Below are 23,419 nucleotides of genomic sequence, written 5' to 3'. Positions count from 1 at the left end.
TTTACTATAATCAAGGCTTTATTAACTATACCAGGGATGCTTGTCAAGGAGAAGCTTGCCAATTAGATGCCACCAGCAGGACAGCCTGGGAAAATAGGACAGCGTTAGGTATGATGTCAGCAGAAAAAGGAGGGGTCTGTGTTATGTTGGGAGGAAAGTATATTTTTATCCCATATAATACTGCCCCTGATGGTACTATTACTAAAGCCCTACAGGGACTCACCACTTTAGCTAATGAATTACCTGAAAACCCTGGCGTCAGTGACCCTTTTACAGACTGGTTAGAAGGATGGTGTGGAAAATGGAAAGGTGGAAAGGTGTGGCCGCCTCTGTTTTAACATCACTCGTTACGGTTGCCGGAGTTGGAACCGCTGCAGCACGCTGGGTCATCCCTTGTGTGAGAGGCAGCCATAAATAAATACCTATGACAAACACCCAAAATAATCATATGTTATCAGAAGGTAAATTTGACTATGAAAAAGAGAGTAAAAATCTATTAGGTTTGAAAAAGGGCCAAACGTGAGTTGAAATACATTACTGGGAATGAAATCAGAAATTCATAAATAAGAAGAGGGGGAACTGTTAGAAAAAGCATAAAACCTAAATGTGATTTATTCCCACCAGGAGATTTAGCCATTTTAACAGTAAGGTATTAACAAAGGGCTATGTGGTGGAAAATATGCCAGGAAGCTGCTCAGGCTGAGTGGGGCTTTGGGGGGAATTGGTAAGGACCTGGATATACCTGTTTGAGAAGAGAAAGAAGTTTTAAACCCACCAATAAAATTAAGACAAATGTAAGAGAAAGCCTCACATGGATATAACTGGCTTAGACAACGTCCAGGAAAGGATGTGAACCCTGTAGTTTTCAGCCAATGAGGAACCAGGGGAGGGACTCACATGCCAGGGAACAAATTACTTGCACCCAGTGCCCCAGGTGTGCCTGCCCACCAGACACCCAATCTTGCAAGAGCATCATTAAAGCCTCGCTCTGCTGTTCTCTTTATCTCTGTGTCCACTTACTGAGTTTGGACCACTGAAGGTGTCCCTCACAAGTCTGCATCGCTGCACTGCATAGAATACAGTGTGAAGACAAGGAATCGCCTTCATACCCCACCCCTCATCAGTTTTGCTGAAGAACTGCTCACTTAACATCCTAGGAAACTGTCTTGTTTAGATCTGCCTCCGCAAGATCAGAGTGATGGACCCTGTCAGTTAGTGCAATGAACAGACACTGCCTAGATCTATCCTGGGGCCCAGCTAAACAGCAGACTGCAGCATCACACATCAGTCTATTAGAGAAATCATGCACATGGTTATTTTCCTGTCAAGATGCTCCAACTCAACATTTTTAAATGGCTGAATAATAAGTGAGGTCGCATGGCATTAATGAGGAACTCCAGACAAACATACCCTCTCCACAGTGTTTAGCTTCAGAGCAACAGCACCGTGGGACAGTCAAATCACAGTCTGTTTTACAAGTTAAGGGGGTGAAGTAAACATAACAGGGTTCTGCACAATGGCAGAGATTCCTGTTCTGTGAACAGGAAATGACTGGCTAAGGAAAGAGGTTCAGGGGTGCACATAATCTAGACTATGGTTCTAAATATAACCATAGGGTACTTGAACGAGTCATAGAAACATGTATCCTAAGAGTCTAACATTATTGTTGGTAGTTTCCTATAAACCCTACCAAAAAACCCAAATCATTACTTATTTTTTCCTTAATTAACCATTTTACTCCAAATTTGGTTTGTGAAGTCATTAGACTGTCCAGCCTAATGGCCTAAAGAAAAATTTTCTACTTGGAAGATGCTTTGCCATGCAATCATTCATTGATAAGCTCGGAGTGCAACCTGAATTGGATACAGAAATTTGTGAAATGTTGTAGTTCCCAAGATCTGACAAACAGCTGACTTAAGACAGATGGTAGCAACAAGAGCCGCTCAAGTACTACATGGTGCCCTGCAAAGGTCCAAAGCCAAACCTAATTTTCTACTAGTTTTCATCAGATGGGTACGACTTTTCAGCCAGCAGAGAACAGGGTAATGTTGGCCTCACTTTGTCTTCAAGTTTTGGGAATGGTTTCCAAAGAATGATACAGTTTCTTCTTTTATCTTTTGGTAGAATTCACCAGTGAAGCCATCTGGTCCAGGAATTTTGTTTTTCAGATTTTAAATTATTGACTCAATCTCCTCACTACTTGTAAGTCCGTTAAAACTTCCTGTTTCATCATGCTTTTGTCCCTTTGGCTTTGTGTTTCTCGAACTTTTTCCTTCTCATCTCAGTTATCCAATTTGCTGTCATACAATCGCTAATAGTACTTCCATGTGCTCCTTTTCAATTCTGTAGAAACAGTAGTAATGCACATTATACTACTGATTTCAGTAATTTGAGTCTTCCTTCTTAGTCCATCTCACTAATGATTTCTCAATTTTGTTGATTTTTCTCAAGAACCAATTTTTTTGTTGATTTTTTCTGTTGTATTGCTATTCTGTGTTTCATTGATCTGTCCACTAATATTTATTTTTTCCTTCCTTTCACTACCTTGGAGTTTTGTTTCTTGTTCCTCTTCTAGTTCCTATGTGGTAGTTATAGATTGTTCTTTGAGCTCTTTCTTGTTTTCTTAACACAAGCATTTAAAGCTATAAATTTCCTAACCAACATAATGTATATCAACCATGCTTCAATAAAAATATCACTATGAATGCCTTCCTTTGTACTCCTTTCCCTGCATCCCATTAATTTTGATATGCTTGTCTCATTTTCATTCATTTCTAAATATTTTGCAATTTCTCTTATATCTTCTTTGATCCATTGGTTGTTTAAGAGTGTGTGCTCAGTTTCCATAAATTTGTGGATTTTCCAGTTTTACTTCTGTAGTTGGCTTCTAACTTCATTCCATTGTAGTCTAAGAAATTTCTGTATGGTACTTATCTTTTAAAATCCATTGAGACCTAATTTATAGCATAACATATGGTTTATCCTGGAAAATACCCCTTGAGAAAAATGTTTATGCTCTTGTTGGTTAGAGTGTTCTATACATGTCTGTTAGATCTAATTGGGTTACTGTATTTAAGTCCTCTATTTCCTTATTTTCTTTCTGGTTTTTCTACCCATTTTTGAGAGTGGCATATGGAAATCTACAGCTATTAACTGTACAACTTTCTATTTCTCCCTTCTATTCAGCTTTTGCTTCACATATTTGATGGTCTGTTATTAGGTGCATAAATGTTTATACTTGTTTTATCTTCTTCCTGTTTTGAACTTTTTATTAATACATAATGAGCTCGTCTCAGGTATTTTTTATTTCAAGTCTACATTGATATTAGAGTCACCTCTGCTCTCTTTTGCTTACTATTTGTATGTAATATCCTTTTCCATCCCCTCACTTTCCATCTATTAGTGTCTTAGGGTCTAAAGCGCATCTTTTTTTAGATAGTTTATAGTTGGATCATGGGCTTTAAACATTCTGCTAATCTCTGTCTTTTGATTGGAAAGTTTTTTTTTACATTAAGTAATTTGTGATAAGGAGGGACTTTTCTCATTTTGCTATTTGTTTTCTGTGCACCTTACAGCATTTTCATCTCATTTTCTGCATTGCTATATCCTTTTGTGTTTAGTTGATTTTTGGTAGTGAAATGTTTGAAGTGCTATTTCATTTCCTATTTGTTCTATACCTATTTATTTTGTGGGTGCCTTGTAGATTAGTTAACAATTACCTCAACTAATTTGACTTTATACCAATGGATAGCATACAAAAGGTCTGCTCCTTTACTCTTTGGTTACCACTGATTTCACTTTTGATACCACAAAATCATACCTTTATACACCACATGCCCAAAAACATAAATAATCTGTGGCAGAACAGTAATCCCTTAAATGATATAGAGAAGAAAATGTGGATTTACAAGTCAAAATTACAATGATACTAGTTTTGAGATTCATTTTTAGTGTATTAGTCTTTTAAATCATGTAGAAAGCAAAAAGAGTTACGAACTGTTGTTAATTATTAGCTTTTATAATTGCCTTTGCATTTCCTTCTGTTGAGGTTGTAATTTTTTCATAAGGCTTCCAGTCCCTATCTAGCATCCTTTCATTTCACCGTACAAGACTCCCTTGAGCACATCTTACAGGGCAGATCTACTGGAAATTAAGTCTCCCAGCTTTTATTTATCTGAAAATGACTTATTCCTTCCTTTTGAAAGGCACTTTTGCCAGATGTAAGACCATCAGTAACTTTTTTTTTTCCTCTTAGAAATTTGAAGATACGAGCCCACTGCCTTCTGGCCTCCACAGTTTCTGATGAGGAGTTTGGTGATCATCTTCTCTTGCTTTTTCAAGATATTTTTCTTCAAGATTCCCTCTTTTCCTTTTGAAGGTTTGATTTTTATGTGTCTTGTATGGTCTCTTTGAGTCAATCTTCTTGTTCCTTGTTTTTGACATGTTTATATTCGTCCTTCACCAAACTTGCGACAATTTCAACTATTGTTTCTTCAGATATTGTCTCTACTCCTTTCTCTCCTTTCTGGGTCTCCTGCAATGCTTATGTCGGTCCATTTAATGGTATCACACAGGTCCCTTAGGCTCTTTTCACATTTCTTCAGTTTTTATTCTTCCTGTTGCTCTGATTCAATAATTTCCACTATCCTAGATTCTAGTTCACTGATCATTTATTCTGCCTGCTCAAAGCTGTCTTTGAATCATCCCTCTAGTAAATTGATCGTTCCAGTTACTGTACTTTTTAGTTTTAGAATTGCTTGTTGGGTTCTACTTAGGTTTTCCATCTTTTACTAATATTTCCATTTTGTCCATACATCATTCTCTTCACTGAGAAAATAAATATAAAAACAAGTTAACAAAGAGAAAAGATAATCTGAATTTATGATCAAGAAAACACAAAACTTGTCTTATCAAAGATTTTTTTCTATTTAATAGGTTTATTGCTGGTGTTAATGTTTGCATTGTAATTATGAAAAAATACATATTAAAGGACAAAGTAGATAAGTAAATATATTAGTATAATTATAAACCACAATATTTTTCTATGAGAAAAGATAAATATATAATAAAGATAAGAAAAAACTGACATTAAATTTGAATTGGTTCTGTCAGATGAACTCGTGGTTCTTTTATTAAGGTATCACTATTATGAAGATTTCACAAGAAAAACAATGTGATTATTACATTCACCCTTACTATCAAGTCCCTCCCATACCCCATTGTCATCAGTGTAGTAAGATGCCAGAAAGTCCTGTCTTCTCTGAGCTATGCTGTCTTCCCTGTGACCTCATACACACCATGTGCACCAATCATGATACCCCACAGTCCGCTTCTCCCTCCATCCCCCACCCCTCCCCTTTGGCAACCACTAGTCCCTTCTTAGAGTCTGTGAGTCTGCTGCTATTTTGTTCCTTCAGTTTTGCTTCATTGTTATACTCCACAAATGAAGGAAATAATTTGGTACTTGTCTTTCTCCAACTGGCTTATTTCATTGAGCATAATACCCTCTAGCTCCATCCATGTTGTTGCAAATGGTAGGATTTGTTTCTTTCTTATGGCTCAATGGTATTCCATTGTGTATATGTACCACATCTTCTTTATACATTCATCTAGTGATGGACACTTAGGTTGAGGTTGCTTTTGTATCTTCGCTATTGTAAATAGTGTTGCAATAAACATAGGGGTGCATATGCCTTTTTGAATCTGAGTTGTTTTCTTTGGGTAAATTCCTATGAGTGGAATTCCCAGGTCAAATGGTATTTTCTATTTTTAGATTTTGAGGAAACTCCATATTGCTTTCCACAATGGTTGGGCTGGTTTACATTCCCACAGCAGTGTAGGACAGTTCCCCATTCTCTGCATCCTCACCAGCATGTCATTTCTAGTCTTTTCTATGTTGGCCATCCTAACTGGTGAGGTGAGATCTCGTTGTGCCTGCTGGCCATCTGAATTTCTTCTGTAGAGAAGTGTCTGTTCATATGCTCCACCCATTTTTTAATCAGGTTATTTGCTTTTTGGGTGTTGAGGCATGTGAGTTCTTTATATATTTTGTATGTTAACCTCTTATTGGATATGTAATTTACAACTATATTCTCCCATATTGTAGGATGCCTTTTTGTCCTATTGGTGGTGTCCTTCGCTGTACAGCATTTTAGCTTGATGTAGTCCCATTTGTTCATTTTTTGTTTCCCTTGCCTGAGGACATATGTTCAGGAAAAAGTTGCTCATGTTTATATTCAGGAGATTTTTGCCTATATTGTCTTCTAAGAGTTTTATGGTTTCATGACTTACATTCAGGTCTTTGATCCATTTTGAATTTACTTTTGTGTATGGGGTTAGGCAGTAATCCAGTTTCATTCTCTTACATGTAGCTGTCCAGTTTTGCCAACACCAGTTGTTGAAGAAGCTGTCATTACCCCCATTTTATATCCATGGCTCCTTTATCATATATTAATTCACCATATATGCTTGGGTTTATATCTGTGCTCTCTATTCTGTTCCATTTGTTATGGGTCTGTTCTTGTGCCAGTACTAAATTGTCTTGATTACTGTGGCTTTGTAATAGAGCTTGAAGTCAGGGAGCATAATTCTCACCACTTTATTCTTCCTTCTCAGGATTGCTTTGCTACTGGGTCTTTTGTGGCTCTGTATGAATTTTAGAACCATTTGCTCTAGTTTGTTGAAGAATGCTGTTGGTACTTTGATAGAGATTTCATTGAATCTGTAAATTGCTTTAGGCAGGGTGGCCATTTTGACAATATTAATTCTTCCTATCTATGAGCATGGGATATGTTTCCATTTATTGGTGTCTTCTTTAATTTATTTATCTGAGTGTTTTACAGTTTTCAGAGTATAGGTCTTTCACTTCCTTGGTTATGTTTATTCCTAGGTATTTTATTCTTTTTGACTCAATTGTGAACGGAATTGTTTTCCTGATTTCTTTTTCTGCTAGTTCATCATTCGTGTACAGGAATGCAACAGATTTCTGTGCATTTTGTATCCTGCAACTCTGCTGAATTCAGATATTAGATCTAGCACTTTTGGAGTGGATTCTTTAGGGTTTTTTATCTACATATCATCTGCAACAGGTATAATTTGTCTTCTTCCTTGCCAATCTGGATACCTTTTATTTCTTTGTGTTGTCTGATTGCCATGGGTAGGACCTCCAGAACTATGTTGAATAACAGTGGGGAGAGTGGGCATCCTTGTCTTGTTCCCAATCTTAGAGGAAAAGCTTTCAGCTTCTCATTGTTAAGTATGATATTGGCTGGGAGTTTGCCATATATGGCCTTTATTATGTTGAGGTACTTGCCCTCTATACCCATTTTGTTGAGTTTTTATCATGAATGTATGTTGAATTTTGTCAAATGTTTTTTCAGCATCTATTGAGATGATATGTGGTTTTTGTCCTTTTTGTTGATGTGGTTGATGTTGATGTATATTCAAATGTTTCACCATCCTTTCATCCCTAGAACAAATCCTACTTGATCATGATGGATGATCTTTTTTATGTATTTTTGAATTCAGTTTGCTAAAATTTTGTCGAGTATTTTTGCATCTATGTTCATCAGGGATATTGGTCTGGAATTTTTTTTGTGTGTGGTATCTTTGTGTGGTTTTGGTATTAGAGTGATGTTGGCCTTGTAGAATGAGTTTGGGAATATTCCCTCCTCTACTTCTTGGAAAACATTATGGAGGATGGGTATTAAGCCTTCACTAATTATTTGGTAAAATTTAGCAGTGAAGCCATGTGGTCCAGGGATTTTGTTCTTAGGTAGTTTTTTATTATGAATTCAATTTCATTGCTGGTAATTGGTCTATTCAGATTTTCTGTTTCTTCCTGGGTCAGACTTGGAAGGTTGTATTTTTCTATAACATTGTCCATTTCTTTAGGTTATCCAGTTAGCATATAGTTTTTCATAGTATTCTCTCATAATTCTTTGTACTTCTATGGTGTTGGTAGTGATTTTTCCTTTCTCATTTCTGATTCTACTTATGTGTGTAGACTCTCTTTTTTTCTTGATAAGTTTGGCTAGGGATTTATCTATTTTTTTCATTTTCTCAAAGAACTAGGTTCTGCTTTCATTTATTCTATTGTTTTATTCTTCTCAATTTTATTTATTTCTGCCCTAATCTTTATTATGTCCCTCCTTCTACTGATTTTGGGCCTTGTTTGTTCTTCTTTTTCTAGTTTTACTTGTGAATTTAGACTGTCCATATTTGATTTTTCTTCTTTCCTGAGGTAGGCCCATATTGCAAAATACTTCCCTCTTAGCATGGCCTTCACTGTCCCAGATTTTGCGGTGTTGAATTATTGTTGTCTTTTGTCTTCATATATTGCTTGATCTGTTTTTATCTAGTTATTGATCCATTGATCATTTAGGAGCATGTTATTAAGCCTCCTTGTGTTTGTGGGCTTTTTCATTTTGTGTAATTTATTTCTAGTTTCATACCTTTATGGTCTGAGAAGCTGGTTGGTACAATTTCAATCTTTTTTAATTTACTGAGGCTCTTTTTGTGGCCTAGTATGTGGTCTATTCTGGAAAATGTTCCATGAACACTTGAGAAGAATGTGTATTCTGCTGCTTTTAGGTGTAGGGTTCTGTAGATGTCCATTAGGTCCATCTGTTCTAATGTGTTGTTCAGTGCCTCTGTCTCCTTGCTTACTTTCTGTCTGGTTGATCTGTCCTTTGGAATGAGTGGTGTGTTTAAGTCTCCTAAAACGAATGCATTGTATTCTATTTCCCCCTTTAATTCTCTTAGTATGTTTCATATATATAGGTGATCCTGTGTTGGGTACATATTATAATAGTTATATCCTGTTATTGCACTGACCCCTTATCATTATGTTATGTCCTTCTTTATCTCTTGTTACTTTCTTTGTTTTGCAGTCTATTTTGTCTGATACAAGTACTGCAACTCCTACTTTTTTCTCCCTATTAGTTGCATGAAATATCTTTTTCCATCCCTTTACTTTCAGTCTTTGTATGTCTTTGGGTTTAAAGTGGGTCTCTTACAGGCAGCATATAGATGGGTCTTGTCTTTTTTATCCATTTAGTGACTCTATGCCTTTTGATTGGTGCATTCAGACCATTTACATTTAGGGTGATTATTGATAAGTATGTATTTATTGCCATTACAGGCTTTAGATTTGTGGTTACCACAGGTTCAAGAGTAATTCCCTTACCATCTAACAGTCTAATTTAACTCAGTATGCTATTACAAACACAACCTAAAGGCTCTTTTTATTTCCTCCTCCATTCTTTATGTATTAGGTAGCATCTTCTGTACTCTTTGTCTATCCCTTGATTGACTTTGGGGATAGTTGATTTGATTTTGCATCTGCTTAGTAATTAATTGTTCTACTTTCTTTATTGTGGTTTATTTCACCTGGTGACAGCTATTTAGCCTTAGGAACAGTTCCATCTATAGCAGTCCCTCCAAAATACACTGTAGAGGTTGTTTGCAAGAGGTAAATTCTCTCAGCCTTTGCTTATCTGGAAATTGTTTAATTCCTCCTTCAAATCTAAATGATAATCTTGCTGGATGGAGTATTCTTAGTTTGAAGCCCTTCTGTTTCACTGCCTTAAACATATCATGCCACTCCCTTCTGGCCTGTAAGGTTACTGCTGAGAAGTCTAATGACAGCCCGATGGTTTTTCCCTTGCATGTGATTTTTTCTCTCTCTGGCTGCTTTTAAAAGTCTGCCCTTATCCTTGGTCTTTGCCATTTTAATTATTATTAAATCTTGGTGTTGTCTTCCTTGGATTCCTAGTGTTGGTAGATCTGTGCACCTCTATGGCCTGAGAGAATATCTCCTTCCCCAAATGGGGAAGATTTCAGTAATTACCTCCTAAAAGACACTTTCCACCCCTTTTACTCTCTGTTCTTCTCCTACAATGAGAATATTGTTCCATTTGGATTGGTCACACAGTTTTTTCAATATTCTTTCATTCCTAGAGATCCTTTTTTCTCTGTGTGTCAGCTTCTTTGTATTCTTCTCTAATTTCTATTCCATTTACCATCTCTTCTACTACATCTAATTTGCTTTTAAACTTCTCCATTGTTTCACTTCAGATATGCAATTCTTAATAATTGAATCTCCATCCTAAATTTGTCCCTGAGTTCTTGAATATTTTTCTGTACCTCCATGAGCATGTTTATGATTTTTATTTGACCTCTCTTTCAGGAAGATTGGTGAGTTCAGCCTCACGTAGGCTTTTTCTGGTGTTTGTGAGACTTTGGTTTGAAGCAGGTTCCTTTCATGTTTCATATTTGTATGTCTTGCTCTCGTGCCCAGAAGCTCTAGTCTCTGGAGCTGCTCAGCCCCTGTAGTGATGTCGGGTATCAAAGGGGAGCAATGCTGGTGCCTGGGGGGGAGGACAGAGCTGTTTCCTGATTCCCGGCTGCAGTGCCTTTCTCCACTGCCACAACCAGTGGGCCGAGCACACAGGTGTGGGCCTCTGTGCTTTGTGTTTGTAGCTGCTGTAGGCAGGGCCTCCCTTTGGCTGGCCTGATGCCAAGGCAGGGACTGCTGGCTTGCGAGCCAGTACCATCAGGCCAGGAGGAAGGCACACCAGGCTGTGTATCACAGTGGGGTGCTGCAGAGCTGAGCAGCCAGGCAGGGGTATGGAGTGCCTGAAGCTCTTCAAAGTTCCCAACCTGCTGGGCAAAGCATGCCCAACCTTGTACACCCATCCCTTCTCCCAAGCAGCAAGCTCCATGCAAACCCCACCCCTTCAGCAGCCCTCCCACTCCTAGGAAGCCTCTCAGACCATCCATATTTCCTTTATCCCAGTGCAGCCAGATGTGGATCCCTGTCCTCCACAAATGGCTGGAATCTCAGTCTCTCCAAGTATTCCACCTGTCTTAGCTTTCTAACACCACTAATCTCCAGACTACCATGCAATGTAGGTCTGTGCTCCCACAGCAGATCTCCAGGGCTGAGTGTTCAGCAGCCCCAGGCTTCCACCCCTACCCACTCTGTTTCTCTTCCTCCCACCGGTGAGCTGGAGTGGGGGCAGGGCCTGGGTACTGCTGGACCAAGGCTTTGTTTTGTGAGGTTGGTTCTTTTCTCCAGGTGTATACAGTCTGGCACAGCCTTGTTTCCTGTTGCTTTTTTAGGATTAGTTGTATTAAATATTTTTTCATATATATGGTTTTGGGAGGAGCTGTCTCACCTCTCACACTGCCATCTTTAATCCTCAAGAAGTGACTAAAGATTTTTAATGATGCTCCATCCTTGGTACTTGGAGTAAATCTTACCTGGCCATGTAGTAAAATTATTTTTACCTTACCAGACTTTAGATGGTAATAGGATATTTACATCTATGTTCATGCAATATATTGGTCTGTAGTTTTTTTAAAACTTCTTTATCTTTGGGTTCTGTCCTCAGAAAATGGGTTAAGATGTATTCCCTCTACTTCTAATTTCTGGAAGAGATGTAGGAAACTGGCATAAATTCTTTAAATGTTTTGTAGAATTCACCAGTGAAACCATATGGGCCTGGTACCTTCTCTTTGGAAGGTTATTAATTACTGATTTAATTTCTTTAGCAGATATGGTCCTACTCATATGATTCCTTTGTATGAGCTTTGCTGGATTGTGTCTCTCAAGAAATTGGTACATTTCTGCTAAGTTATCAGATCTGTGGCCATCGTTTTTCATAATATTCCTTTAATAGCCTCTCAGTGCCCATGGGATCAATAGTGATGTCTCATTTTTAATTTTTGATATTAGGAATGTGTGTCTTCTCTTCTTCTCAATTAACCTGATCAATTTCCTTGATACTTTCAATGGACCATTTGGTTTCCTTGAAATCCCCTATTAGTTTCTTGTTTTCCCTTTCATTGATCTGTTTTAGTTTTGTTTCATTTCTTCTCCTTACTTTAGTTTTATACTCTTTTCAGTTTTGTAGGGTGGAAGCTTAGATCATTGATTTTTTTCTTTCTCCCTCCTATGTGCATTCACTGGTATAAATGTCCCTTTTAGCACTCCTTTCACTGCATTCCACAAATTTCAATAATTTGTGTTTTCATTCATGTAGTTCAAAATACTTTACTTTTCCTCTGGGATTCCTTTTTCAACCTAGATATCATGTAGAAGGACATTTAAAAATTCCCAAATATTTTGATGTATGTTTCTGCTATAGAATTCTGGTTTCATTTGACTGATCTGAGAGCAAACTTTTTATGACATGGCTATTAGTTTGGTGAGGCACCATAACACATTACCACACAGACTGGGGGACTTGAGCAGCATTTTATTTCCCCACAGCTGTGGAAACTAGAATTCCAGGACTAAGGTGTCAGCAGGGTTGGTCTCTTGAGGCTCCTTTGGTTTGTGGGTGGCTGAGTTCCGTTGTCTTCACATGGTCTTCTCTCTGTGCCTGTCATACTTCGTTTTTGTAAGGATGCCAGTCATATTGGATTAGGGCCCACTCAACTGACTTTGTTTAAATTTGACTTCTTTATATACTCTGTCTCCACATACAGTCACATTCTGAGTAATTGGGGGTCAGGATGTCAACATATGAAGTTGAGTTGGGGGACATGTACTTCAGCTCATAGCAATGTCTATTCTTTTAAGTACATCGTGATGCATTTTACTGCACAGAATGTGGTCTAATTTGGTGAATGTTTCATTTGAGCATGAGAAAATGTGTATTGTCACTGGGATCGAAAAGCAGTTTTTGTTTCATGTATTTTGATCATGTGTTAAATGCACGCACAAAAATTAAGGACTGTGGTAATTTCTTGAAGAGTTGATCCCTTTATTACTATGTAATTTCTCCCATAATTTTCCTTGTTCTGAAATTTGTCTAAAATCAATGTAGCTACTCCAGCTTTACTATAACAATGATATACTTTTTGCCATCTCTTTAACTTGTAGTCTTTATATATAGTGTATATTTTTACACAGCATATGGTTCTTTACCTTGAAAGGGATTGTTGATTGATATCTACCATATTTGTAATAGTTTTGCATTCACTGCACTTTTATCTTCCCTTTTCTCTGCCTTCTGTGATTTTTGACTTTTTACATGATTCCATTTTATCTTTTAGCAAATTAATGATAAAAATTTTGTCCAGGTAACATTATAGTTTATAATAAACATGTCAAGGTCCTCTAAAATAACAGCATACTCCTTTGGGCAGTTCAGGTGCCCTGTAACAGTCTATTCCCAATTCCCCACCCCTGCACCTTATAACACTGCTGTCATTTTTTTTCATTTATTCATAAGCTATGGGTATATTCTTACTATTATTATTTTGAACAGTTATCTAGATGCTGGTTATGAGACATTTTTATTTACCTTATTCCTCAACACCCTTATGTAGAATTCAGTTTCTAACGCACATTTTTCTTTTCTTTTTTTTTTTTGCAAATCTTGTCTACTGGGAAAAAATTCCATTCTTGTTGTCTGAGAAAGGGCTTGTTCTCCACTTCTGAAGGACAATGTCATGGGATACAGAATTACAGGTTAATTTTTCTTACAATTCATTAAATATTTCACTCCTCTTGTTCCTTGTATGATTTCTCGAGAGGCCCTTTTAATTTTCCATTGGGTGCTAAATATGTGTTAGGTAACAGAACTGTAAGTAAATAGGCCTTTTGTGTGGTTTTATATTTCTCTGACCCAGAGTGGGGCTGTTACTATTTGTTGTATGGGTGTCAGAGGCTTCAGTATTCTCATGGCCGTCTTTGTCCCACGTTTTATATTTCCCTATGAACTCCTTAAGTAGGTTGTCAGTTATACTGGGTCCTATTGATGTGTTGGTCAGGTTTTGCGAAGGGTGTTTTTAAATCTTATGATTTTTTAAAAAGTATATCCATGTCCTTGTGCTGAACTTTTTTTTTCAGCTGTGATTGTATTTCAAACGAGAAAAGAAATCCCAATAAATGATAAACTTACAAAGATATGGCAAATATTACAAAATCTGAAAGATATTGTAGTATCTCTTAATGAACTGCTCTACTATCTCTATAATTCTTGTTTTCTATATTTTTTTGGCTATGTAGTCTTTAATATCCTCCTATGACAATTTCATTTCTTAAACAGAGAGCAAGTAGAAAGTCAGCCTTTTCTCTAATAGTTGATTAAAATATTAATAATTAGATGCATAAAACATGACTTCACACATAGATGTACTTGCTTTTGTTAAGACCGCTATAAGTTTGCTTCCTATACATAAATTCTGAAAAAATAAAATTCATGTGATCCCCTCAAAAAGGGAAGATAAACATGTTTTATTTACCATTGTATTTGTTGCATTATAGATTCTTGATACAAAAGAACTTCTGCTTGGACCAAGTATTGAAAACTGTATCCCGGCTTATGATTTTACATGCCTGATTAGATGTATTTTCTATGGATTAGCTTATTACCATGTGCGTTAAAAATTTTTTAAATTAAAATATCTTTAATATACAATCTTGTGTTGATTTCAAACACACACAATGGTTCAACAGTCCCTGTGATCAACTTATATTGTTATTGTGCCCTTTTATTCCCCTCCAGCCACCCGTCCGCATCAACCCTTTCACCTTCATAACCACTAGTCACTTCTCGGGGTCTAAGATCTTCTGTTTTGCTTTTTTTAATATTCCACAAATAAGTGAAACCATATGGCATTTGCCTTTCTCCACCTGGCTTATTTCACTGAGCATAATACCCTCTAGACCCATCCATGTCATTACAAAAGGCAAATTTTTCTTTTTATGGCTGAATATTATTCAACTGTGTCTATGTGCATATCCTTTATCCATTCAACTGCTGATGAACACTTAAGGTTTCTTCCACAACCTGTCTATTGTAAACAGTGCAATAAACATGGGAGTGCACATAACTTTTTGAATCAGGGGTTGTGTTTTCTTCAAGTAAATTCCTAGGAGTGGAATTACTGGGTCCAATGGTATTTCTACTTTTGTTTATTGAGGAACCTCCATACTGCTTTCCACAGCAGTTGTACCAATTTGTAGTCATGTGCAACAGTGCAAGAGGGTTCCTATTTCTCTGCACCCTCAGTGTTTGTTGTTTCTTGTCTTTTGGATAGTGGCTGTCCTGATGGGAAGTGTTATCTCATTGTGGTTTTAATTTGCATTTCCCTGATGATTAGTGATGTAGAGCACCTTTTCATGTGCTTGTTGGCCACTTGCATTTCTTCTTTGGAGAAGTGTCTTCTTCAGGTTCTCCATTTTCTTATTGGATTATTTTCTTGGGTGTTCAGGTGACAGTCCCTTATATATTTGGATGTTAACTACTTATCAGATAAATTTTATATATTCTCTCATACTGCAGGATGCCTTTCTGTTCTGACAGTGTCCTTTGCTGTTTAGAAGCTTTTTAGTTTGATGTAGTCCCTCTTGTTCATTTTTATTTTGTTACCTTGCTGGAGATGTGTACAGGAAAAAGTTGCTCATGCTTACATTCAAGAGATTTTTGCCTATGTTTTCTTCTGTTTTACGGCTTCATGACTTACATTCAGGTCTTTGATCCATTTTGAGTTTACTTTTGTGTATGTAGCTAAACAATAATCCAGTTGTTGAAGAGGCTGTCTTTTCCACATTGTATATTCATGTGTCCTTTATCATATATTAACTGACCATGTATGTGTGGGTTTATGTCTGGACTCTGTATTGTGTTCCATTGATCTATGGGTCTGTTCTTGTGATCTATGAGTAACCAAGCTGATTACTGTGGCTTTGTAGTAGAGCTTGAAGTTAGGGGGCATAAGCTCTCCATGTTTGTTCTTCCTTCTCAGGACTGCTTTGGCTATTTGGGGTCTTTTTTAGTGCCATATGAACTTTAGAACTATTTGTTCTAGTTCATTGAAGAATGCTGTTGGTATTTTGACAAGGATTGAACTGAATCTGTAAGTTCTCTGGGCAGAGTGACAATTTTAACAATATTTTTTTTCCTATCCATGAGCACAGGATAGATTTTTATTTATTGGTGTCTTCTTTAGTTTCTCTCATGAGTGTCTTGTAGTTTTCAGAATATAGGTCTTTCATCTCCTTGGTTAGGTTTACTCCCTAGGTATTTTCTTTTTATTGCAATTGTAAAGTGAGTTGTTTTCCTCATTTCTATTTCTGCTAGTCTGTTGTTAGTATATAGGAATGTCACAGAATTCTGTTTATTCTGTATCCTGCAACTTTGCTGAATTCAGTTATTCCAGTAGTTTTGGGGTGGATCCTTTAATGTTTTCTATGTACAATACCATGTCATTTGCAAATAATGTTTAACTTCTTCCTTACCAATTGATCCCTTTTATCTCTGTGTTTTCTGATTGCCATGGATAGGACCTCCAGTACTATGTTGAATAAAAGTGATGAGTGGCATCCTTGTCTTGTTCCTGACCTTAGATGAAAAGCTTTCAGCTATTAAGTATGAAGCTGACTACGATGTCATATATGGCTATTATGTTGATGTACATACCCTCCATACACATTTTGTTTTTATCATGAATGGATGTTGAATTCTCTCAAATGCTTTCAGCCTCTATTGAGATGATCGTGTGGTTTTCATCATTTTTGTTAATGTGGTGTACGATATTGATTTAAAAATATTGTACACCATCCTTGCATCCCTGGAATATATCCCACTTGGTCATGATGACCTTTTTGATGTATTTTTGGATTTGGTTTGCTAATATTTTGTGGAGCACTTTTGCATTTATGTTCACCAGGGATGTTGGTCTACTTTTTCTCTGGTTTTGGTATTGAGTGATGCTGGCCTCACAGAATGAGTTTGCAAGTATTCTCTCCTACTTTTTGGAATACTTTAAGAATGATGGGTATTAGCTCTTTAAATGTTTGGTAGAACTATGCTGTGAAGCCATTGTACCTCAGCTTTTTGATTACCAACTCGATCTCCTTGCTGGTGATTGTTCTGTTTGGATTCTGTTCCTTCCTGGGTCAGCCTTGGACAGCTGTATTTTTCTAGGAAATTGTCTATTTCTTCTTGGTTGTCCAATTTTTTGGCATATAATTTTCCATAGTATTCTCTAATAATTCTTTGTATTTCTGTGATATCTGTTGATTTTCCTTCTTTGTTGCTGATTTTGTTTTTCTGCATACACTCTTTTTCTTGATAAGTCTGGCTATGGGTTTATTTTCTCAAAAAACCAGCTCCTGGTTTCATTTTTTGTTGTTATTTCTTCTTTGATCTTTATTATATCCCTCCTTCTAACTTTGGGCTTCATTTGCTCTTTTTCTTGTTTCTTTGTGATTTTATACTATTTGGGATTGTTGTTTCTTAAGGTAATCCTCTACTGCTATGTACTCTCCTCTTAGAACTCCCTTTGTCACCTCCCACAGATTTTGGGCTATTGTGTTTTTGTTTTCATTTGTCTTCATGAATTGACTTAATTTGTTCATTGATCCATTTATTATTTAGAAGCATGTTAAGCCTCCATGAGTTTGTAGGCTTTTTTAATGTAGTTTATTTCTAGTTTCATATCATTGTGGCCTGAGCTTTATGATACACTTTTGATCTTTTGTAATTTATTGAGGCTTTTCTTGTGGTTTAGTATGTGATCTATTCTGGAGAACATTCCATGTGCACTTGAGAAAAATGTGTATTTTGCTGTTTTATGGTGTTGTGGAGATATGTTAAGTCCATTTGATCTAATGTGTTGTTCAGTGCCTCTGCTTATTTACTCTGTATGGTTGATCTATTGATGTGAGTGGTGTGTCTGTCTTCTAAAATGATTGTATTGCAAATCATCTCCCCCTTTAATTATTAGTATTTTAAATATTTAGGTGCTCCTATGTTGGGTGTATATATAATGGTTATATCCTCTCATTGGACTGGTCCCGTTATCATGTCATGTCCTTTGTCTCTTGTTTTGAATCAATTTTGTCTGATATAAGAACTGCTAATCCTGCTTTCTTCTCCCTGTTATTTGCTTGAAATATCTTTTTCAATTCCTTCACTTTTAGTCTGTGTATATATTTGGGTCTAAAATTTATCTCTTGTAGGCAGCATATTGATGGGTCTTCTTTCCTTATCCATTTGTGTCTTTTGATTGGTGCATTCAGTTCATTTACATTTCAGGTGATTATTGATAGGTATGTACTTATTGCCATTTTTTTTTTGGTACTACCCCCCCCACCCCCCGTTCCTTTCTTCCTCTCTTATACTATTCTCTTGTTATTGGTGGTTTTCCTTAGTGTTGTATTTGGATTTTTACTTAAATTAACTGTTTTGTGTAATTTGTTGTAGGCTTTAGTTTTGTGGTTGTGAAAGTTTCAGTGATAGCTTCCTTACTACACAGTAGTCTATCTCAAACTGATTACTGTATTTCAAACACAGTCTAAAGGTATTTTTCTTCTTCCTCCTCCACATTTTCCATGTCAACCTGCATTTTGTGTATCCCTTGACTGACTTTATGTAGTTGATTTTGCGTTTTTTTAATTTCGTATTTACTTGGTAATTGGTCTACTACTTTTACTGTGGACTTATTTTCACTGGTGAAGTCTCTTTAGCCTTCAAGTTATTTACACCTACAGCAGTCCCTGTAACATATTCTGTAAGGCTATCTTAGTGGTAGCAAATTTCTTCAACTTTTATCTGGAAATTATTTAATCCCTGCTTCAAATTTTTATGAGTCTTGCTCAGATGATTCTTGGCTGGAGGTCCTTGTTTCTGTATTAAATGTACATCTTGGCACTCCCAGCCTGAAGAGTTTCTATTGAGAAGTCTGTGGATAGCCTATTGGGATTTCCTTTATAAGTAATCCTTTTTCTCTGGATGCTTTCAACACTCTCCCTATCTTTGATCTCTGCCATTTTCATTATTATATGTCTTGGTGTTGTCTTCCTGGAGTTCCTTTTGTTAGGGGTCTCTGTTCTTCCATGACCTGAGTATTTCCTTCTCCGGATTGGGGAAATTTTCAACAATTATTTCCCCAGAGAGACTTTCTATTCCTTTTTCTCTCTCATCTCCTTCTTATACTTCTATTATGAAAATAGTTTCATTTGGATTGATCACACAGCTCTCATTATCCTTTCATTTGTGGAGATCCTTCTTTCTGTTTCTCAGGTTCTTGTTTTCCTGTTTGCTAATTTCCATTTCATTTACCATCTCCTCTACATGATCTAATCATTTAAATTCCTCCATTATGTTCCACTTCAGATACTGTATTCAGCTCTGAGTTCTTCAGGTTTTCTCTTTGTTGAAGTCCTCTCTGAGATCGTGAACACTTTTCTGTAAATCCGTGAGCATGTTCAAGACTTTTATTTTGAAATCTGGTTGCTCTTGGGTCAACCTTAGCTCAAGCAGATTTCAGATTGGTATTGTGTTCCATTTAGCCCTTTCTGGGGTTCTGTCATGTACTTCTGATTGAATCATACTTCTCTGCCTACTCACTTTGCCAGGGTTTCTGTGTTTCTTCCTTTGTATTTGGCTCTGCTATACTTTCCAGCCTACAGAGTAATAGCTTTATGAAGGCATCATACAGTGCCCAGAAGCTCAAGATTTTTACTCTCTAGTGCATGGTTTTACTTTGTGGAGGCTCCAGCTTGGCGTGTCATGGGTGTAGCATCTTTCTATCTGGCGTCTGTAGTGGTCTAAGTGTGGGTGGTGGCTTGCTTAAGCTGCTACCTTCACAATCAGCTCTGTAATCTCCGCTAAAATCGCTGTGGGCAGGGCTACCCTCTGCCTGCCTGCAGTAATAGCAGGGCTGCAGGGTTCATGGAATGGGTGGACCAATGTGCAGCTGTGCCTGGACCCACAGCACTGGGCTTGGATACCCACAGGAAGGAACTCTTGGGGCTGGCTCCTGCAGGCATCAACCGGGTTGGGCTGCAAATGGAGCCAAGGAAGCTGGGAGCGTCTCCCACTGCCTGCCAGGCAGCAAAGGCTGATGCTGCCGCTGGGCCAAGTGGGTTGGCTCCCAGCAGAGTGTGTGCAGGGAGCAGCCTTGGGGCTCCATTTCCAGCAAGGGAGATGGAGCATCTGGGACACCCAAGAGTTCCCCATCTGGTGGGCTGAGGTATGGCTTGGGAGGTATTTTCCACCTGCCTTTCTTCTGAGTTCCATCCAACCCTTGCCCCAGTGACCTTTCCTATTGCTATAAAGTCTTTCAAACTGCCACCTCTGCTTTGGGTCTCAGGCCTGGCAGAGCATGCTGGTCCTCCCAAAGCAGCTGGAATCAGCCTCCCAGAGCTTTCGGCCTGTCCCTGGTGTGCAGCTCCACTGAACACCAGAACCCAATGTAATGTGGGCTTGTGCTGCCGGAGATCTCCATGGCCAGCTGTGCAGCACTCCTGGGCTCTTTCCGCCTTCCCACTCCAGGCCTCTTTCTCCAGCTAGTGGGACTGGATTGGGGGAAGGGCTTGGGTCCTGCTCAGTCCCGACTCTGTCACTGCCCTTTTCTGTGAGCCTTTCTCTTCTTTCTCAGGTGTAGGCTATCTGTTCTACAATCTTCAGGTCATTTTCAGGCTTAGTTGTATTTGCTGTATTTTCTGCTTTTATGTGTTTGGGGGAGGACGTTTCCACCTTGCCATACTATTCTGCCATTTTAATCCAAATCCCAAATTCAGGGAGTTTCACATGTGCATACACCTGTGTGATCTGACCCCTTACCGTTACCTGGCAGGTTCTATCATGCACCTTTCTTGTCATTTCCCACTTCCACACTTGCCCATACTCTGCACACAGACTTCTTCCCTGTGTTCCAGTGTTTCACAAGGACTGACTTCTGGACAAACTGTTCCCCACACTCACTACAGGAATTGCAGCTTCTCACCTGTTTCTACTGGTGGGAGATCAGAGGTGATTTTTGGGTACAGCATTGCTCATACTCCTTGCACACAAAAGACATTTCTCACTACTGACTTTGTCTCCTCACGTCTCAGGAGATTTAACTTCAAGATAAAACTCTGCCCACAATACCTGCACACAAAAGGCTTTTCTCTGAGTGTTTGCACAGATGGGCTATCAGGGATGACTTTCGGATAAAGCCTTGCCCACACTCCTGGCACACAAAAGGCTTCTCCCCTGAGTGTTTCCACTGGTGGGAGATTAGGGATGATTTCTGGATAAAGCCTTGCCCACACTCCTTGCACACAAAAGGCTTCTCCCCTGAGTGTGTCTTCAGATGTCTCAGGAGATTTGACTTCAAGCTAAAACTTCGTCCACAATAACTGCAAAGAAAAGGCTTCTCCCCTGAGTGTGTCCTCTGGTGGGAGATCAGGTATGATTTTCGGATAAAGCCTTGCCCACAGTCCTTGCACACAAAAGGCTTCTCCCCTGAGTGAGTCTTCTGATGTCTCAGGAGACTTGACTTTGAGCTAAAACTACATCCACAATACCTGCACACAAAAGGCTTCTCCCCTGAGTGTGTCCTCTGGTGGGAGACCAGAGATGATTTTCGGGTAAAGCCTTGGCCACACTCCTTGCACACAAAAGGCTTCTCCCCTGAATGTACCTTCTGATGTCTCAGGAGATTTGACTTCGAGCTATAACTATGTCCACAATATCTGCACATAAAAAGCTTCTCCCCTGAGTGTTTCCACTGGTGGGAGACCAGAGATGATTTTCGGATAAAGCCTTGCCCACACTCCTTGCACACAAAAGGCTTCTTCTCTGAGTGTTTCCACTTGTGGGAGATGAGGGATGATTTCTGGGTAAAGCTTTGCCCACAATGCTTGCACACAAAAGGCTTCTCACCTGAGTGTGTCTTCTGATGTATCAGGAGATTTGACTTCAGGCTAAAACTTACCCCACAATACCTGCACACAAAAGGCTTCTCTCCTGAGTGTGTCCTCAGGTGGGACATCAGGGATGATTTTCGGATAAAGCCTTGCCCACACTCCTTGCACACAAAAGGCTTCTCCTGTGAGTGTGCCCTCATGTGGGAGATCAGGCATGATTTTTGGATAAAGCGTTGCCCACACTCCTTGCACACAAAAGGCTTCTCGCCTGAGTGTGTCTTCTGATGTCTCAGGAGATTTGACTTCAAGCTAAAACATCGCCCACAATAACTGCAAAGAAAAGGCTTCTCACCTGAGTGTGTCTTCTGATGTCTCAGCAGGTCTGACCTCCAGCTAAAACTTCGCCCACAATACCTGCACACAAAAGGCTTCTCCCCTGAGTTTGTTTTCTGATGTCTCAGGAGATTTGACTTAAAGCTAAAAGTTTGCCCACAATGCCTGCACACAAAAGGCTTCTTCCCTGAGTGTTTCCACTGGTGGGAGATCAGGGATGATTTTTGGATAAAGCCTCGCCCACACTCTTCACAAACGAAAGTCTTCTCCCCTGAGTGTGTCCTCTGATGTCTCAGCAGATTTGACTTCCAGCTAAAACTTCGTCCACAATACCTGCACACAAAAGGCTTCTCACTGGAGTGTTTCCACTGGTGGGAGATTAGGGATGATTTTTGGATAAAGCCTTTCCCACACTCCTTGCACACAAAAGGCTTCTCCCCAGAGTGTGTCCTCTGGTGTGTTATGAGGTTTGACTTACTGCTGAAGTCTAGCCCACCCTCCCTGCACATATAAGGAGTCTCTCCTCGGTGCATCTTCTGGTGCAACAATAGTGCTGACTTATCAGTAAAGTCCTGTCCACACTCCCTGCATGTTAAAAGATTCTGTCCATAATGTGCTTTTCTGTGATCAAGCAGTTTTGCCTTCTGATTAAAGCGTTGCCCACACTCAGCACATCGGAATGCTTCCCATCCTGAATTTTCTCTTCCTTTTAATACTTTGCCTGTTTCTTTAGGATGTACCTTCTGGGCTTGGCTGCCCTCTATTTCCACCACTGAGTTCCTTTCCCCCAGACTTACTGCCTGGGTGGGGTGTGGGCTGGAAGTTATCCCAGACATCTGACTCCCCCTCCTCAACAAGGTCTGGGAGTTTTCTTCTCTCTCTTGACCTGCACCCCTATCACTCTGGTCGCTCTGCTGAGAGAGTTCTTCCTGCTCTTGCTCCTGGTGCTCCAGGCCAGGACTCCTCGGCTGTGGGTAATTTGTTGCACGTGCACCTGCAGACATCTGAGCAGAATGGTTGTAAATCGTGTGGCTCAAGAGGATGTGCTGAGTGCAGGCCAGTGGGCAGCAGGGAGAGAGATGGATTTCTGGCTTTGCTTCTGCTGGAGACAAAAAGTGCCCAGTCAGGAATAGTACACACTACAGAAGGATTTCCTCTATAGTTTGCTTTCAAAACTTCAGCAAGAGCATCATATACATTATAAATCCTCCTCAGTTTAAAAAGGAATGAAATCTTGCTGTTTGTGACAACAATAATGGACCCTGACGCATAAAGTCAAATAAGACAAAGACAAATACTGTGTTACAATACCTGTATGTGGGATCTGAAAAACAAAACAGAAACAGACTAACAGGTAACAAAATGACGGACAATAAACCTGGGTTGCGCGGTGCTGGGGAGGCAGGCAAAACGAGGTGAGGCAAT

General features: G+C 38.8%; 1 protein-coding gene across 6 annotated transcripts in view; it reads right to left on the bottom strand.

Annotated features, from left to right (window-relative positions):
- Nucleotides 1–23,419, bottom strand: part of LOC140843075 (zinc finger protein 337-like) — a 37,131-nt gene continuing 13,712 nt past the window's right edge. For 4 of the 6 annotated variants that reach the window (XM_073223065.1, XM_073223068.1, XM_073223066.1 and 1 more), the window contains one exon: nucleotides 13,839–23,096. In XM_073223065.1, coding sequence (XP_073079166.1) covers nucleotides 20,875–23,096 — 2,222 coding nt within the window. In that variant the 3' untranslated portion in view covers nucleotides 13,839–20,874. Of the gene's footprint in view, nucleotides 86–243; nucleotides 423–13,838; nucleotides 23,097–23,419 lie in introns of those variants that run through there. The other 2 variants (XM_073223070.1, XM_073223069.1) reach the window with 2 other exon arrangements.

The sequence above is a fragment of the Manis javanica genome, chromosome 15 (assembly GCF_040802235.1).
Source record: "Manis javanica isolate MJ-LG chromosome 15, MJ_LKY, whole genome shotgun sequence".
NCBI lineage: Eukaryota > Metazoa > Chordata > Mammalia > Pholidota > Manidae > Manis > Manis javanica.
This window is presented reverse-complemented; position numbering and strand designations above follow the sequence as displayed.